General features: G+C 59.2%; 2 protein-coding genes across 5 annotated transcripts; one reads left to right on the top strand and one right to left on the bottom strand.

Moving 5' to 3' along the window:
• Nucleotides 1–1,061: 1,061 nt before the first annotated feature.
• GPX4 (glutathione peroxidase 4) lies at nucleotides 1,062–3,506 on the bottom strand. The gene is made up of 7 exons (XM_082622926.1): nucleotides 3,351–3,506; nucleotides 2,238–2,332; nucleotides 2,016–2,160; nucleotides 1,743–1,894; nucleotides 1,606–1,630; nucleotides 1,386–1,445; nucleotides 1,062–1,313 (listed from the first exon to the last, which is right to left on the bottom strand). Exons 1-7 carry the CDS (start codon nucleotides 3,432–3,434, stop codon nucleotides 1,281–1,283), a joined length of 594 nt encoding a protein of 197 aa, XP_082479052.1. The 5' UTR covers nucleotides 3,435–3,506; the 3' UTR covers nucleotides 1,062–1,280.
• Nucleotides 3,507–9,492: 5,986 nt separating this feature from the next.
• Nucleotides 9,493–17,291, top strand: POLR2E (RNA polymerase II, I and III subunit E). Of its 4 annotated transcripts, none has more exons than XM_082623679.1 (7): nucleotides 9,493–9,633; nucleotides 11,433–11,607; nucleotides 15,216–15,331; nucleotides 15,765–15,845; nucleotides 16,288–16,346; nucleotides 16,452–16,530; nucleotides 16,657–17,291. In XM_082623679.1, the coding sequence occupies exons 1-7, from the start codon at nucleotides 9,577–9,579 to the stop codon at nucleotides 16,720–16,722; spliced, it is 633 nt and encodes a 210-aa protein (XP_082479805.1). In that variant the 5' UTR covers nucleotides 9,493–9,576; the 3' UTR covers nucleotides 16,723–17,291. The 4 variants fall into 4 exon arrangements, with proteins under 4 accessions (XP_082479805.1, XP_082479803.1, XP_082479804.1 ...); XM_082623677.1 differs by having other exon boundaries at nucleotides 16,258–16,346; XM_082623678.1 differs by having other exon boundaries at nucleotides 15,198–15,331.
• Nucleotides 17,292–18,014: the final 723 nt, after the last annotated feature.

Genomic DNA, 18,014 nt, shown 5'->3' with positions numbered 1-18,014 from the left:
GTGGGGGGAGGGGGCATACGGTGGTCTGGGGAGGCTGCTGGCCCTCCCTCTGCTGCCTCATCCCACCCACAGCGCCTGGCCTCCTGGATGACCGGGGCCAGGCTCCAGGAGACACCCGCCCCAAGAGGCTGTTTGTTCACTGCATGGTCCTGGCATCGGGATAGCAGGCCAGCTGCCTCTGAACTGGCCGTACCAGGCCCCAGGCGTCTTGGAGCAGACACTGCTGCCTCCTGCCCACCGAGACGTGAGCCGCCTGGGCCTGTTGCTCAGAACCCCGTGTTCAGGACTGCGGGCTCTGCCTTGGTTTCTTTCCAGGTCTTCCTCCGGGTGTTTGTTGGTTGAGGCAGGCGGGGCAGCCTGGGGACAGTAGAGCCCAAGAGCTGGGCCCAGCCGGGAAGGCAGGACTGGACGCCAGGCCCTTCCTGGAAGCTGTGGGGAGCATGCCCGGCCTCTGGCCCGGAAGTGGGAGGGGGCTGCCCCCAGCCAGGAGGCGGACTGGTGGGCGGGAGTCGGGAGGCCCTGGTAGAGCGGCTCAGCCACTCTACAGCTGTGCTCCGCCCCCCTCTCACCAGGATGGCGCTCTTGAGCTGCAGGCAGGCAGGCTGTGCCCACCAGCCCTCCTTGGGGGGCTCCCTCTGCCAGGTGAAGCTCGTGGGCAGGCCTGGTGCAGACTCCGTGTCCTCACTGCAAGGCGGGCTTGGTGCCCAGCTGGGCCCGATGCCCAGCTCAGGTGCAGTGGCCTCCAGTAGGCAGGCCCACAAGGCCCAGGTCGCCTGGCCCTTCCACCTGGGTACACGAGGAGACCGAGGCCCCCCGCGGGCCTAGCGCAGCGGGCCAGTCAGGAGGCAGCATCTCCGCCAGGATCAGTTCTGCCCTGGCTGGGCTGAGGAGATTAGCCGCTGGGGCAGCAGGGCAGGTGCAGCCCTCTGAACCCCCAGGGAATTCCACCTCCCGCATTCCACCCCCCCAGCCTGGGGAGCTGACTACACCTGCACCTGAGCCCAGAGGGGCCTGGGACAAGACACCCCCCACCCACCAAGTAAGCAAAAGCAACAAGCAAGTGAATTTGTACTGTGTGTTTTATTCCCACAGGGCAGCAGGGGGTGGGGTTGCCGAGCCGTGAGCCAGGCCGAGGGACCTTCCTCCGGCAGGGGTGCACGCCAGGTTCTCGGGTCTGCCCCACCAGGGGCTGGTTTTCAGGCAGACCATCATGGACGCCGGGTGGAAGGCTCCGAGGGGCACAGGCGGCAGGCTTGGGTCGGGGGAGCACACTTGTGGAGCTAGAGGTAGCACGGCAGGTCCTTCTCTATCACCTGCAGGGGAAAGGGGGTCAGGGGCGCCTCTTCCCAGGGCCCTCCCGGGCAGGCTCCCCAACAGACACCTACCAGGGGCTCTTCCATGGGACCGTACCGCTTCACCACACAGCCGTTCTTGTCAATGAGGAACTGCAGGGGAGGCCGTGTCAGGACCCGAGGCCACCATGGGGCTGGGGCGAGCCAGCAGTCCCCCATACACCACCCCATTTAGGTCAGGATCAAGGACCCTCGAAGCAGCCCAGCTGTGGCTGGGTCTGTCCCCGTCCCCCAGGCCCCCAGCATGGCTTACCTTGGTGAAGTTCCATTTGATGGCACTAGAAGAGAAGCGTGAGATCGTGAGGAATCCCGTGGCAGCTGCAGACCCCCCCATTGCCCCTGGGGAGCCATCCTGACACCCCCTGCTCCCCGCCCCGGCCCCCAACTCACTTTCCCAGCATGCCCCTCCCCTTGGGCTGGACTTTCATCCACTTCCACAGTGGGTGGGCATCATCCCCATTCACACAGATCTTGCTGAACATGTCGAATTTGACGTTATAGCTGGCAGCGAACTCTTTGATCTCGGCGTTACTCCCTGGCTCCTGTGCAGACGGGTGCTGGGGTGAGTGGGGAGGAGCCTGTACCCCTTTGGCTCCCGCTTCCACAGAGGGACCCTCTCCCCACGCCCGCACACAGGGACATCCAGGGCCAGCCATGACGCACCTGCTTCCCGAACTGGTTGCAAGGGAAGGCCAGGATCCGTAAACCACGCTCAGCGAATCGGGCGTGCAGGTCGACCAGCTGAGTGTAGTTTACCTCTGTCTTGCCTCATTGCGAGGCCACATTGGTGACGATGCACACGTAGTCCCTGGAGGCAGGATGAGGCGGTCAGGTCATGGCCGCGACCTTCCCCCTGCTCCCTCCACCAAGTGGGCAAGTACCCACCGGTACTTGTCCAGGTTAACCATGTGCCCGTCGATGTCCTTAGCTGAGAATTCGTGCATGGAGCGAGCACAGCGCCAGTCGTCGCGGGACGCGCACTGCAAGGCAAGGGTATGCCGAGTGGCTGGCGGACCTCGGGGCCAGGAGCCCGCGGCCGCCCGGCCCGCTCGCCCAGCCCGGGGTGCCGAGAGAGGAAAACCGGAGCCCTGGGGCAAGTAAAAGGGGGGGCTCCTCCTCCTCAAAGGCGCACGCTCCCCTGCACAGCAGGGCACATTTGACCGTAGGCACTGAGACCCAGTAAGTGTTCGGAACCCCGCCAGGTACCCCAGCGGGTGGGGACGCCGCCCGCGGGTGTGGGGGCCCCCCGCGCGCACCGGGTCTTGGGACTCGCTGCCGCAGCCGCTTTCCCCAGCCGCGGGCCCCGCCTGCCCAGGGCTCTTGGAAGTCGGTGGAAGCCGGGGGCGCGCCCTCCTGCGACAGCACGCTCGAGCCCTCCGCCTCCGGGGGGCTCGGCGGCGCCGCCCCCGGGGGACTCGGCGCCGCCGCCTGCGACGACCCGGGGAGCCGGCGGCTGCGCGGCCCATGCCGGCCCGTCTCCGGCCGCACCTGTGCCCACCGAGCGCCGCGCCCGGGGGACAAAGGGCCGGTAGCCAAGGGCGTTGGGCCGCTCCTCTGTGACGCCACCGCGCGGGGCCCCGGGGCGCACAGGGCGGGGGAGGGGCAGTGACGCCCCGTGGCGCGTGATCCCGGATTTCCACCCCGTCGGACACCCCCGCTCTCCGGGCCGCAGGCGGGGCTCCAGTGGCCAACGACGCCTCCCCCAGCTGCCCCGACGCTGCAGCTTCTGTGCGTCAGGGGCGCCCACCCGGGGGTCCCGACCGCCCAGCCCTGTCCCTGGCTACCCCGGACGCGGCCCCCGCCCCCCACCGAGACTCGGGCCGTGACCCCGGCCCGCGCGCTACCCACGGCCCCGACGGCCGCGGACGGGGCGCCGAGCGCTGTCCGCGCGCCCGAGGCCGGCGCCCCGCGTCCAAAGTCGCCGCGGCCCCGCGCGCCGGAAGGCAGGCCGCGCGCCCACCCAACGGCCCGCCCAACGGCCAGTGGCGCCGCACTCACCATGGTGCTGGCCAGGCCGGGCACGGCCAGGGCCCCGCAGAGAAGCGTCGGCTTCAGCAGACGACTCAGGCGGCTGAAACTCATCGCGGCGGCAGCGGGGGCTCCCCGGGAGGCAGCGCTCCTCCCCTCGCCGAGCCGACCAATGGACGCGCGCCGGCGCGCCTCGCCTCCACTCCCTAGGCCACGCCTACCAGCGCTCTCATTGGTTGGATGCGTCGGCTCTGCAGGCGCGTGCCTGCGCCAGCCAATAGGGGGCCGGAGTGGGGGGCGTTGGCTGGAGGGGTTGACTGGGCGGGGCCGTGGCCCGACGGCGGTTTTCATCGCTGTGACTGCGCATGCTCGCCAGCGGGCGGGGGGTGGGGGGGCAGCGTCGACGCCAGCGGTACGGTGAAGGCTTGCGAACAGTGATCTGTACCGAGGGATGCTCGACAACTTGAGATACTACTGGAAACCCGTGGCGGGCGGGGGGAGCGGGGGGGGGGCTGGCTCGAACTCTCAGAAAACTCGCCCCAGCTCAATGAAAACTGTTTTGTTTTTTTTTTTTGCGGTACGCGGGTCTCTCACTGTTGTGGCTTCTCCCGTTGCGGAGCACAGGCTCCGGACGCGCAGGCTCAGCGGCCATGGCTCACGGGCCCAGCCGCTCCGCGGCATGTGGCATCTTCCCGGACCGGGGCACGAACCCGTGTCCCCTGCATCGGCACGCGGACTCTCAACCACTGCGCCACCAGAGAAGCCCGTGGTTTTTGTTTTTAATGTAAATAAAACCACGCTGGGTGTCGGAGACCCCCCACTTGGGCTGCGGTGTCGCTGCGAGGGCCTGGGGGTCACCTGCGGCGACAGCCCCGGACGGCGGTGTCCCTGCTGCAGGGTGCGCCGTCAGCACAGAGCCGAGTGTCGCCGCCCTTGGACACCGCCGCCTTAGCTGCTTATATAAGTGACACGTGAGCCCTGGGGAGGGCCGTTAGCAGTTTACCCTGTGGTCCCGCCCCCCTTTCTCCTGGAGGACGCGCAAGTGTGTGCTTAGCAAGGAAAGCGCAAGCCCAGAGGGATCTGTTGTCATTTGCAACGTGACACAGCGTGTGGTTCGGGATGGGGCTCCCGCTGGCTTGGCTCCAAGCTCATTTCCACTCGAAGCTCAGGCGTTTGGCCACTGCCCAGAGAGCAGACCCACCCCATTCTCGGGACCTGAGTCACGGAATTCCACGCCGGCCTAGCTGCCCCCACCCCCAGCCGTGGCTGGACGTTGACCTGCGGCCAGGAGGGTGTTGTACTGCCCGTGAAGTTCTCTCTCCTTGGACCCTCCCGGTGAACGTTTCTGCAGAGGCTTTGGGGGCAGGACTTTCGGGGCTGGGGTCCTTTGGGGGAGAAAACGAGCCCTCTCCCTCTGCCCCAACCCAGGGCTTAGATGGCCGAGTTTGGTGGCAAAGGGGACAGGATCCCTGGGGCCAGGTTGCTACATTCCTTCCTTGCCCAATAGCCTTCACATGCTTCTCCCTCTCAGCCTGGTCACGAGGGGCCGGCGAGTTCTGAAGTCGTTTCTTGTCTGGGAGCTCCCATTATCTCAACTGGGTGCCTCACTTCTCAGGAAACCCCCCCTCACTTCTGCCCCCTGGCAGCACTGGGTGTCAGGCCACCCTGGTGAGTTTGAGTTGCCCTTGGGAAGCCTCAGCTGTTCCCAGTTTCCCTTCAGCTGGTATCTGTAACTTTGTCGTGAAGATGGCCACCGGCTGGCTATTTACTTGAAGGTTTCTAGAAAAACAGCTCAGGGCGACCTTCCCTCCCCTTGGAGCCCACCGAGCGGGAGAGATGGAGCAAGGCCTCATCCCATTCCTGACTTCAGGCCAGTTACAATAAGAGCAGAACTGGGCAGGATGAGCTGCCCACTGTGGTCCCACTGGTTCTGAGATTTGTGCCTGGGTTTCACTGCTTTTCCACACTTTCCCCACTTTACAGAGGAGCAGTGGAATCCTGGGGAAGTCTCAAGGCTCCAGCAAGGCTCCCCTGTGGTGGCCAAAGTGCCTGTGTCCCCCAGTGGGGCCGCTGAGTTGCCTACCAGCCAGAGGCCTTTCCAGAACCAGGGCCTGATTTCTTCTTAGAAAAAAAATGTTTTTAATTGAGTTAAAATCCACATAACATAAATTCACCATTGTAACCAAAGTGTACAATTAAGTCATTTTTAGTATATTCACAATGTTATGGAACCATCACCACTATCTAATTCTAGAACATTCTCATCACCCCAGAAAGAAACCCTGTCTGCATTTGTAGTCATCCCCCCAGCCCCTGGCCCCCACCATCTACTTCCTGTCTCTATGAATTTGACTTCTCTAGGGACCTCATATGAGTGGAATCAGACAGTACTTCACTTTCTGTGACTGGCTTATATCATTCAGCACCCCAAAAAGTAACCCCCTGTCCCCATTACCAGTCTCCTCCAGCCCCCTCCCCCAGGCCCTGACAACCATGAATCCACTCTTGGTGTATTTGCCTGTTCTAGACGTTTCACATCATGTACTATGTGGCCTCTTGTGTCTGGTGTCTCTCACTGAACATCACATCTTCAGGGTTCATCCACATTGTAGTGTGAGACAGTGCTTCTCTCCTTTTCATGCGGAGTAATGTCCTATTATATAAATGGACCATATTGTGTTTATCCATTTGTCCATTGATGGGTTGTTCCACCTTTTGGCTTTGTAACGCTGTACAAGTTTTTGTGTGGGCATATGTTTTCATTTCTGCTGGGTATGCACCTCAGAGTGGAACTGCCGGGTCACATGGTAACTGTGTAACTATCTGAGGAGCTGCCAGACTTTCCCACAGCCAATGGTCCATCTCACATCCCTACCCAGGAGTGTGAGGGTGGTGGCCTGATTTCTTTTTTGTTTAAACATTTATTTTATTGAAGTATAGTTGATTTACAATGTTGTGTTAATTTCTGCTGTACAGAAAAGTGATTCAGTTATACATATATAACTTTTTTAAAATTTTATTTTATTTATTTATTTATTTATGGCTGCGTTGGGTCCTGGTTGGTGCGCGCGGGTTTTCTCTAGTTGTGGCGAGCAGGGGCTACTCTTCGTGGCGGTGTGTGGGCTTCTCATTGCGGTGGCTTCTCTTGTTGCGGAGCATAGGCTCTAGGCGCGGGCTTCAGTAGTTGTGGCACGCAGGCTCAGTAGTTGTGGTGCACGGGCTTAGTTGCTCCGTGGCATGTGGGATCTTCCCAGACCAGGGCTTGAACCCGTGTCCCCTGCACTGACGGGATTCTTAACCACTGCGCCACCAGGGAAGCCCAGTGGCCTGATTTCTGAACCTTGGGCTCTGCCAGTTGGGCTGCATGGTGGCGAGGCTCCAAGGAGAAAGTTGCCACTCCATGTGCTGTTGCTGAGGCCACACAGTCTCAGGCAGGATTCTGAGTCATGGGCCTTGGGGTTGGGCCCGCCTGCTACTGTGAGCCCTTTCTCCTCTCTCTTCCCTGCCCCCAGAAACAGCAAGGCTACCTAATGTGCCCTGTCACTCGCACCTGGGCCCTCCCCCCTTACCGTCTAGGCCACCCTCTGGATCCTCCAGCAGTTCTGCCCCCTCCCCCACCCAGATTTGCCCATCACCTAGACAGACACCCTTTGTCCTGTCTTAAACCCACTCTGGACCCTCTCCCTGTCCCCCCTGCTACATCCATATTTCCAATACCTTTCCTCCCATAAATGCCTCCCCCAGCCGGGCCCCCTCCTTGGATCTGCCCTCTGCGGTCACAAACAGGGTCCCCTTGGCCAATCCCCTGCTCAATTCTCAGACCTGCTTTGACGGCTGCTCCATCCCTTCTCCCAACAGCTGCTTCACTGGGCTCCTGGACACCTGGCTTCCACCCACCCTCTATTTTTTTTTTAATGTTTATTTACTTATTTATATTTGGTTGCGTTGGGTCTTCGTTGTTGTGCCTGGGCTTTCTCTAGTTGCGGCGAGTGGGGGCTACTCTTGTTGCAGTGCGCGGGCTTCTCATCGTGGTGGCTTCTCTTGCTGCGGAGCATGGGCTCTAGGCTCACGGGCTTCAGTAGTTGTGGCTCACAGGCTCTAGAGCTCAGGCTCAGTAGATGGGGCACACGGGCTTAGTTGCTTGAACCCGTGTCCCTGTGTTGGCAGGCGGATTCTTAACCACTGTGCTGCCAGGGAAGTCCCTCTATTCTATTTGAGAAGCACTTAAGTATTGCCAGCGCTGCAATCATCAGCCAAGTACCTATGCAGTGGGCGCTGTTCTTGTCCCTGTTCTACAAGTTGGGGGGGGACATCGAGGCACAGAGAGGTTAAGTAATGTGCCCGGGTCACACAGTCAGGACTGGAGCCCAGGTGGCCACACCCCTCTACCTTCTGCTCTTTCCTCCCCTCCTCCCGGCCTCTGAACAAGGTAGGCAAACCTCGTGCCTGGCCTCCGATCTGCCCAGTGATCTCATCCAGGCTCCCAGCTCCTGTCTCCACTGTACACCCACAACACCCACGTCTGTCTCAACTCCAAGCTCATCCCGAGTTCCAGACTTGTATCCCACTGCCCCCTGGATGTCTCCCCTTAGGGTCCCCTGGGAGCCCCAAGCTCACCAAGTCCAAGACCCCCTCCCGAGCCACCCCACACCTTCCCACCCCAGTCGCTCTCCCTCCTCTGCCCGCCGCTGCGTCTCTCATCTCCACGTCCCGTCCACTTGCAGATCCTGTGGGCACTGCCCTCCGGACACCCTGGACCTGCCCGCTGCTCACCCTTCCCTTGGAGCCATACCTATCTCTGGCCAGGACGGTCTTCCCCAGCCCCCTCCCTGGTCTCCCTGCTTCTGCCCCGCGGAGATGCTGAAAATGGCTGCAAACCTGAACTTTTCAACCCAACCAGCAAGGCCTCCCAGGATCTGCCCCTCCTGACCTCTGACCTCTTCTCCCACCCCTCCCCCACCACTGGCCTCCTTGCTGCCAACACAACCAGACATGGTCCAGCCTCAGGGCCTTTGCACACACTGCACCCCTGCCTGATACACTTTCCTCCAGACATCCCCACGGCTCCTACCCTCTCACCCTTTGGGTTTTTGCTGGAAACTTCCTTGACCACATTTTTTTTTCTTTTTTTTTTTCTGGCCAAGCAGCTTGTGGGATCTTAGTTTCCCCCACCAGGGATTAAACCTGGGCCCTCGGCACTGAAAGCACGGAGTCCTAACTACTGGACCGCCAGGGAATTCCCTTCCCTGACCACATTTGGGACTGCAAACCTCCCGTCTCCCTCAGCCTGGTCTATTTCTTCTTCCACAGCATTGTCACCTTCTAACATACTTTATCATTTACTTATTATGTTCACTGCTTCTGTCCTGTCTCTCCCTGGCATGTAAGGGTGCTTGGCCTGTTTCGTTCACTGTCCCTGTGGTTGCTCATTAAACATTGAATGAATGCATTACTGAATGAGAAGTTACCGATGCAGGGGCACTGGGCTCGGCAGGGGTGGGCAAACCTCCTGTACGAACTCGGGGGCAGGGGCAGATGCGGATTGTAAAAACATGCACAGTCTTGGGGGCTGTGGGGTATCCAGGCAGGGGCTAGGCTGGGGCTCACGGGAAGGGAGAGGGGGAAGACAGAGGTGGGAGCATTTCATAAGCACCTGGAATTATTCCAAGCTCCTCCTACGTACGACCATCTCCTTAGATCCCCAGCTAACCCTCTAAAATGGGGACACTTTATTTCCATTGTACAGAGGGGAAACTGAGGCTCGGGGGCATTAAGTTGTATGTAGCCCTGAGCCAACTGAGAAAAACCCCTACAGTTGGATGCACAAACACTCATGGAGCGCCTCTTAGGCCGCCCGAGGGTCCCCGGGAGCTGAGCAGACCCCTGACCCCGTCAAGGCCTCAGTTTCCCCGCCCACACCTCGCCTTTGTTCTCTGGATTCTAAACGGCCCTCCCAGGCGGGCATTGACCGGAAACTACAACTCCCGAGGGGCCTTGCGGTCAAAGCCTCGCGAGAACTTCCGAGGCGCGGGTGGTGGTGCTGGTCGCACGTTTCTCGCGCAGCCAACCGTCGCTTTAGTAAGGCTCGGGCTGCCTTTGGCGCTGCCGCTCCCGTAGGTCGCTTCATTCAGGCATTCGCCGGCGACAGCCCTGCAAGGGGAGGGCGACGTGAGGGGGCCTGACCGGAGCTCGGCGCAGGCACAGTGGGCGCGGGTCCTGCCGGGCGCAGGCGCAGTGAGTGCAAGCGGCGGCAGCCATGGACGATGAGGAGGAGACGTACCGGCTGTGGAAAATCCGCAAGACCATCATGCAGGTGAGCAGCGCGCTTGGTGAACGCGGTGAGAGCGAGCCTCGCTCCCCCAGGCGAGCCGGGCACGCAGCAGCCGGAGCGCGGACGGCGGGTGCGAGGCCCGGAGGTAGAAATGAGCCTCCCCACCCGCGGCCGCGCGGCTGGAGCGGAGGGGTCGGGCTCAGGCTGGGCCCCCGGTGCGGGGGTTTGCGGGGGACCGAGTCGTGAGTCCAAGAGCCCCCCGGGAGGGAGTCAGGGTCTCGCTCGAGCTGGAGAGAGGGAGGACGGCAGACGCTAGGCCGGCCCCTGTTTGTGTCCATGGAAGGTTCTGGTATTACCTACCGGGGTTCTTGAATTTCTTAATCAGTAGAAATTGATAGCAGGCCAGACGAGAAATTCAAGTCAGGCTTTATTGGAGTTTGTGCTGCAGCATGAAGTAGCGAAAACAAGCAACAGGTGCCCTTGCTCCAAGGAGGGCGAGCTGGTCCCTTAAATGGGGTGAGGGTGGGGACGGGTCCAGGGGTCAGGCCGGAGGGGTGGCTTGGAGGGGTCTGCCCACCCCCTTGGTGGTGCTGTGTGCAGGGATCATGCCCAATACCCTGCTTTTGCTCCCGGCTCCTCAGAAGTGGCAGTTGGGTTCTTGGCCTTTTTTTTTTTTTTTTTTTTGCGGTACGCGGGCCTCTCGCTGCTGTGGCCTCTCCCGTTGCGGAGCACAGGCTCCAGACGCGCAGGTTCAGCGGCCATGGCTCACGGGCCTAGCCACTCCGCGGCATGTGGGATCTTCCCGGACCGGGGCACGAACCCGTGTCCCCTGCATCGGCAGGCGGACTCTCAACCACTGCGCCACCAGGGAAGCCCTTTTGTTTTGTTTTTGTTTTGTTTTGTTTTTTTGTTTTCCTCTTCTTGATCTTTTTGGATCTTGGTCCTTGTTTGCCCCAAACTGCGCATGTGCTTAGTTATTTCTAGTCCCTTACATATAGTTTCTGGGTGTTTTGTTGCTGGAGGAGACATTTGCCCAGGTGCAAGGGCTTCAGCAAAAGGTCCCAGGTCCCAGACTGTCTTATCGGCACCACCTCAAGTGCATAACGCAGAATCCCGGGGTCGTGGGGTGGAAGGAACCCTGGTGGGTTTGTCTTACCGCTGCCTGGTGGCTACTTAGATGTCCCAGCCACCAACTTTGAATTACTCGGGCCGGGTCCGAGTCATACCAGCGTTCTCTGTGTGCCTCATTCTTTAAGCTACCCCGTGGGAGGGGACCGGTGTGATGCCACGGAGGCTTGCGGTCTTGATCAAGAGCACCCACCCTCCCGGGAATCCTGCTGGGCTAAGGCCGGGTGGTGGCCCCCAGCCTCTCTGCCGCTTTGCAGAGCTGCCCAAAGACAGGGCTGGAGCAACTGTGCTTCTGGCTGACAGTGTCGGGGGCCCCTGGGAGAGGAGACCCAGGGCTCTGGAGGGAGACTCGGCTGAGGAAAGGGGGTGCGGGCAGGGCTGGGCTGGGTAGCGATTCCAACCTTCCTTTTTCTGTCTGGGTCCTCATCTTGTGCACGCACTCAGAGAGCCCCAGTTTCTGAGGCAGGGCCTAGAACTGCTGACCCTCAGGCCTTTTCCTGGTTTTCCAACCAGCGTCTGCCCTGCCAGCCCAGCAGCACCCTTCCAGCCAGCTGTGCCTGTCTGCCCCAGACCCTGGGGCCTGGCTCTGCATTCAGCAGCCCTCCTCACGTCCCAGCTCTGTCCCGGTCTCCTCCTCAGTGGCCTCGCCTACCCAGAGCTCTTGCTGCCGTCCCCGCTCCGCCCTGGGGTCACCTGGTCCTTTCTCTTTGCAGCTGTGCCACGATCGTGGCTACCTGGTGACCCAGGACGAGCTGGACCAGACGCTGGAGGAGTTCAAGGCCCAGTTTGGGGACAAGCCCAGTGAAGGGAGGCCTCGGCGCACAGACCTCACGGTGCTGGTGGCCCACAACGACGACCCCACTGACCAGATGTTCGTCTTCTTCCCAGGTGAGGGGCAGCTCAGGGCCAGCTCTTAGCAGCCACCTGCCTTGTGACCCAGAGTCTGCCTGTTCTCATCCTTCTGCCCCCTCACCCTCCTTGCTGTGGGGACTCCTTTTCCAGCTTCCTCTTCTCGGTCACCTTCCCTAATCTCTCTTCCTCAACCCTTTTCTCTGACCAAGGTTATCACAGGCCTCCCAGCTGGGCCCCTGGGTCCTCCCTGCCCTCACCCGTCAGCCCAGCTTCTGCTCCCAGCGCTTGCCCTTCCTGCGCTGCTGCAGGACTCCTGCCCTGTCTCGTCCCTGTCGGTTCCCCCCTCGCCTGCCTGGTCAGTGTCCATCCGTCGTCCCTGGTGACTGAGCTCAAGTGCCTCCTCTTTGGGAACCCACTCTGAGCCCCGGGTTGAGTGAAGACAGCCCCCCCAGCACCAGGGGTGTTCCAGGACCCCTGTGTTCCTCTGTCTTTGCAAGTCCTACACTGAGGCAGCCTGGCTCTAAAGCCCCAAAGGTTAGGGGGCCTTGTTGGGTCATGAGCACTTTGGGGGCCCACCCCAGTGCCTTGAGTCAAAGGGGTGGGCAGAAAATGCTTGTTCAACAGACCCAGGTGGCACTTTTTTTTTTTTTTTTTTTTTTTTTGCGGTATGCGGGCCTCTCACTGTTGTGGCCTCTCCCGTTGCGGAGCACAGGCTCCGGATGCGCAGGCCCAGCGGCCATGGCTCACGGGCCCAGCCGCTCCGCGGCATATGGGATCCTCCCAGACCGGGGCACGAACCCGTATCCCCTGCATCGGCAGGCGGACTCTCAACCACTGCGCCACCAGGGAGGCCCCCAGGTGGCACTTTTTTAAAAATTTTATTTTATTGAAGTACAGTTGATTTACAACATTGTGTTAATTTCTGCCGTACAGCAAAGTGACTCAGTTATAAATATATATGCATCCATATATATATGTTCTTTTTCATATTCTTTTTTACTATGGTTTAATCCCAGGATACTGAATATTGTTCCCTGTGCTGTATAGTAGGACCTTGTTTATCCATCTTGTATATAATAGTTTGTATCTGCTAACCCCAAACTCCCAATCCATCCCTCCCCCACCCCCCTCCCCCTTGGCATCCACACATCCGTTCTCTATGTCTGGGAGTCTCTTTCTGTTTTGTAAATAAGCTCATTTGTATCATCTTTTTAGATTCCGCATATAAGTGATATATGATATTTGTCCTTCTGACTTACTTGGCATAGTTTGGTAATCTCTGGGTCCATCCATGTTGCTGCAAATGGCATTATTTCATTCTTTTTTATGGCTGAGTAGTATTCCGTTGTATCTATGTACCACATCTTCTTTATCCATTCATCTGGACATTTAGGTTGTTTGCATGTCTTGGCAATGGTGAATGGTGCTGCTATGAACACTGGGGTGCATGTATCTTTTTGAATTATAGTTTTGTCTGGATATATGCCCAGGAGTGGGCTTGCTGGGTCATATGGCAACACTGTTTTTAGTTGGTTTTGTTTGTTTGTTTTTCAGATTTGTTTGTTTATTTATTTATGGCGGCGTCGGGTCTTAGTTGCAGCATGTGGGATCTTCATTGAGGCACGCGGGATCTTCCCTTGCAGTGCACAGGCTCTTCAGTGCGGCGCGCGGGCTTCTCTCTAGTTGTGGCATGCGGGTTTTCTCTTCTCTAGTTGTAACATGCAGGCTCCAGGGTGCGTGGGCTCTGTAGTTGTGGCGTGCAGGCTACAGAGCACATGGGCTCTGGTTTGCGGCGCGCAGGCTCTCTAGCTAAGGTGCGTGGGCCCTCTATTGTGGCGCACGGGCTTAGTTGCCCCGCGGCATGTGGGATCAAACCCATGTACTTTGCGTTGGAAGGTAGATTCTTAACCACTGGACCACCAGGGAAGTCCCCTCATGTTTTGCATTTAAATCTTTGAGCCATTTTGAGTTTATTTTTGTATATGATGTGAGGGAATGTCTAACTTCATGGATTTACATGTGGCTGTGCAGCTTTCCCATCACCACTTGCTGAAGAAACTGTCTTTTCCTCAGTGTACATTCTTGCCTCCTTTGTCGAAGATTAATTGACCATAGCTGTGTGGGTTTATTTCTGGGTTCTCTATTCTGTTCCATTGATCTGTGTCTGTTTATGTGTCAATACCATGCTATTTTGAAAACTAGCTTTGTAGTATTATTGTAAGTCTGGGTGAGTTATGCCTCCTGCTTTTTTCTTTTTCCTGAGGATTGCTTTGGCAATTCTGGGTCTTCTCTGGTTCCATGTAAATTTTAAGAGTGTGTGTTCTAGTTCTGTGAAAAATGTCATGGGTAATTTGTGCTGGGTCTTAGCTGCGGATCCATGAATTGCTTTTTTTTTGTTGAGATATATTCCCTCTATACCCACTTTCATAAGAATTTTTATCATGCACGGATGCTGAATTTTATCAAATGCTTTTTCTGCATCTGTTGAGACAGTCGTGTGGTTTTTGTCTTTCCTTTCGTTGATGTGGTGTATCACGTTTGCGTATGTTGAACCATCCTTGTGACCCTGGGATGAATCTAGGTGGCACTTTTAAGAAGAGTGTCCCCTGTGTGTGAAACGTACTTATTGTAGACTTTGGTGCCTAAGCACGTGCCTCCCGTGGTGCCATCTCGGGGGTGGGGCCACCTCACTTCCTGGTCTTTACTGACAGTGGGGGTGTCCTGCTCTCTCAGATGGGCTGTGGCACAGGGTTGAGGTCCCTGCCTGTGTTAGTTTGCACGGCTGCTGTAACAAAACCCCACAGACCCGGGGCATAAACAGATAGTGCTTCTCTCCCAGTGCTGGGGGCCTCTCACTGGTGTGTAGACCTCCGTCTTCTCCCTGTGTCCTCACATGCTTGTCCCTTTCTGTGTGTCTGTGTCCTGATCTCTTAAGGACCCCAGCCTCACGACCTTGTGTTACCGTAATTACTTTTTTAAAGACCCCATTTCCAAACACAGTCTCATTCTGAGGTTCCTGGGGGTCAGGACTCCAACAGAGGGACTTCGGGGACACGGCACTGCCGGTCGGTGGAGTGGGGTGTGAGGAGAACAGCGAGAGGCAGCGGACATGCTGCACACGGACTCCGGGGCTGCCCAGCTGCTGACCTGCTGGGCTCCTTGGGTCCAGCCGTTCTCTCGTGACAGGCCCCAGGCCCTGCATGCTGCCGAGACCGTGAGGACCCCTGGTGCTGGCAGCGAGGAGCTGGGTGGGCTGTCTCTGTGTTGGGACCGTGCTCCCCGGGTCGTCTTGCCTCCACTCACCTCTGAACACCCCAGCCCTCGTCTCGTGGGCCCCCGGCCTAAACAAACTGCTTAGTCTGGGACTTCCCGAACCACAGAACCACTGAGGCACTGCACAGACCCAGACTCCCAGACCCCACTTCCAGAAAGAGGTCCCTTAGGTCCGGGGCCCAGGGCACCTTTCAACTCCCACATGACATGCAGGCAGCCAGCGCCCCGTTCTGGGACCAGCAGCCCGGTTCTCACTCTGCAAACGGGAGGCCAAGGAGCGGCACTGCAGTGCCTTGGCAGGGGTGGGATAGAACCCAGGCGCCGGGCGGGGGGGTGCGGCCAGCGTCCACCAGACTGTGCTTGGTCTGCAGAGGAGCCCAAGGTGGGCATCAAGACCATCAAGGTGTACTGCCAGCGGATGCAGGAGGAGAACATCACGCGGGCCCTCATTGTGGTACAGCAGGGCATGACGCCCTCTGCCAAGCAGGTGGGTGCCCGCTGCCTCTGGTCCCCGGCTGTGGGTTGGACTGGCCTGAGTGGAGGCTGGTGGTTGGGATGGGCAGCTGGCGAGCACCTTTGTCCCCATGCGAACAAGGGGACACAGGCTGTGGGGTCCAGGGAGGGGCTGCCGCACCAGCTCCCGGCAACCCTGGGAGCATTTTGACAGACGGGCCCTCACCCTTCTTGCGATGAGACCGAGGCCTCGGCAATGTGCTGAATGCCTGGGAGGGGTGGGGTGGTCTTCTCCCCAAGTGGAAACCCTACCCACTGAGGTGGGTTTTCCTGATGTGTGACATGGGACCTGCGCAGCTTCCCGGGTGCCAGCTGCCTGTGAGGAAGGGCGAGGTGGGTGGGCCCGTGGCCAGCGCAGGGGGCGGGTGGCCGCCTTGGCTGTGCCTGAGGGTCGGCGTCTCTTCCAGTCCCTGGTCGACATGGCCCCCAAGTACATCCTGGAGCAGTTTCTGCAGCAGGAGCTGCTCATCAACATCACGGAGCATGAGGTAGGGGTGGGGGGTGAGACTGGAGACTCGCCTCCTGCCCCCCCAGGCCCCTCACCTGTTCGGGGTTGGCGGACATCCAGGTCTTGGGGAGGCGAGTCCGGGAGCCCCTTTATGGTGGAAAGAAGGTGGGGCGGGGTCTCAGTGTGTGGCCCCTGGGCCAGGAGCAGCTGGGGCCTTGCTAGAAGGGCAGGTTCCCAGGCCCACCCAGCCTGCAGAGTCAGGAGCTTTGGGGTGGGTGGAATCTGCATGTCCCCAGGACCCTCGGGGCTCCGGGATTGTGCCCTGTGGCCTATCTGCACGGCTAGGGGTGTAGGCTCCAGGACCCCTGTCCCACTGTGGAGTCAGGACTTGTGCAGACGCCCGGGGCCCACGCTGCACCCCTCCTCTGGAGGGCCTGTGGGGTCTGTTGCAGCCCTGTGGAGACCAGGTTCTCTTCTCGCAGCTGGTCCCTGAGCACGTTGTCATGACCAAGGAGGAGGTGACGGAGTTGCTGGCCCGGTAGTATCCTTTCTGGCCCCCAGCTGGGCCCGGCTCCTCTCCCCTACAGCTCTCCCCACAACACCCCCAGTCAGTCCAGCGAGGCCTTTTCCCTGACCTGCTTCTCAGTAAACTCCGAGAGAACCAGCTGCCCAGGATCCAGGCGGGAGACCCCGTGGCACGTTACTTTGGGATAAAGCGAGGGCAGGTGAGAAGCCCCTCCCGGGGAGGAGCTGGGCCCACCTCCAGCCCCCTTCAGAGCCCAGGCTTCTGAGCAGGGCAGGAGGGACCCCGGGTCCCGGGAGCCAGCCCACCTGTTTTCCTGCCTCTGCAGGTGGTGAAGATCATCCGGCCCAGCGAGACCGCAGGCAGGTACATCACCTACCGGCTGGTACAGTAGCGGCCCGACAGACATGAAGCGAGAGGGTGCCGAGGGCTGGGTGTGGGCAGCCGTCCCAGCCCTGTGAGTGAGCCCCGCCTGTTACGTGCTCTGGAGGGAGCTCACATCCAGCCTGCGCGTCCAGCTCATGCGACAGGTCACACTGCTGGCCGCCCCGTCTCTCGGCAAGTCCCCCAGGGGATGGAAAGATGGGCTGTGATGACCCACCAGGTCGGGAGCGTGGTGGCCGACTGCCTGGGGGAGTCCGCTCCTCCTGGGAACCTTGCCTCTGCTCCCCTGGGCCACAGGGTGGCCCGCCTTGGGCTTGCCTTTCCTGGTCTGAGGGTCCCTGTGGCTTCTCCTGGGCTCTTGGATGCTGAGCCCCACCCTGGATCCCACCTGACGGTGCCTTGGGAGGGGACAGGATACCGCAGGGTGGCCCTGAGCTCCTCCTGGGCTTCCGTTGCCGTGTCCCCCCAACAGTGACCCTAATGCTGTTTGTCTGGGTGCTCCAAGGGCAGCGGGGAGTGAGACAGATTGCTACGGAATGCTGGGTATCTTAAAGAATTAAAAATATCTTGAGTAAATAAGTTCACTTGTCTGAACGACCAAGACGGAATGTTTACCCGGTTTGCTGCGAGCAGCCTTGCTCGGGCTTCTATCCCCTCAACGGGGTCTCAGTCCACTTCCCCCCACTGGTGGAGCTGTGAGGGAGGGGCTCCAGTGCCGCCTTCAGCTTTGCTTCTTGGTGCTTTTCTTGCTTAGAAGTTTGGGATCAAACTCTACCTCCTTTTCCCTCTATTAATTTCAGAGGCCTCCTACCCAGGTTAAGTGCAGTTGTCTTGTGTTTTTGTTTAATAGCTTCATTGAAGGATTTATATACCATACAGTTCACCCTTCTAAAGTGTATGGTTCCATGATTCTTAGTATATGCACAATCGGACACCCATCACCACAGTCAATTTTGGAACATTCCATCCTCCTAAAAAGAAAGCCTGTCCCTGTCAGCAGTCACCCACCCCACCCCACCCCAGCCCCTGACAACCACGAATCTGTCTCTCTGGATTTGCCTGTTCTGGACGTTTCCCATCAGTGGAAGCACACACCGTGTCCTTCTGTGTCTAGCTTCTCTTACGGAGCATCGTGTTCTCACGGTTCGTCCACGTTGTAGGAGTGCCAGGGCTTCACCCCTTTTCACGGCCGAGTGATGCTCCTGTGTGTGGAGGGACACGTGTTCATTCTTCAGTTGATGGACTGTTTCCATTTGTTGGCGACTGTGCATCATGTTGCTGTGGGCGTCCAGGTACGAGGTG

Source organism: Mesoplodon mirus (assembly GCF_964341445.2).
Source record: "Mesoplodon mirus genome assembly, chromosome: 5".
In the NCBI taxonomy this organism is placed as follows: domain Eukaryota; kingdom Metazoa; phylum Chordata; class Mammalia; order Artiodactyla; family Ziphiidae; genus Mesoplodon; species Mesoplodon mirus.
Note: the sequence above shows the minus strand (reverse complement) of the source record. Positions and strands in the feature narration are given on the sequence as shown.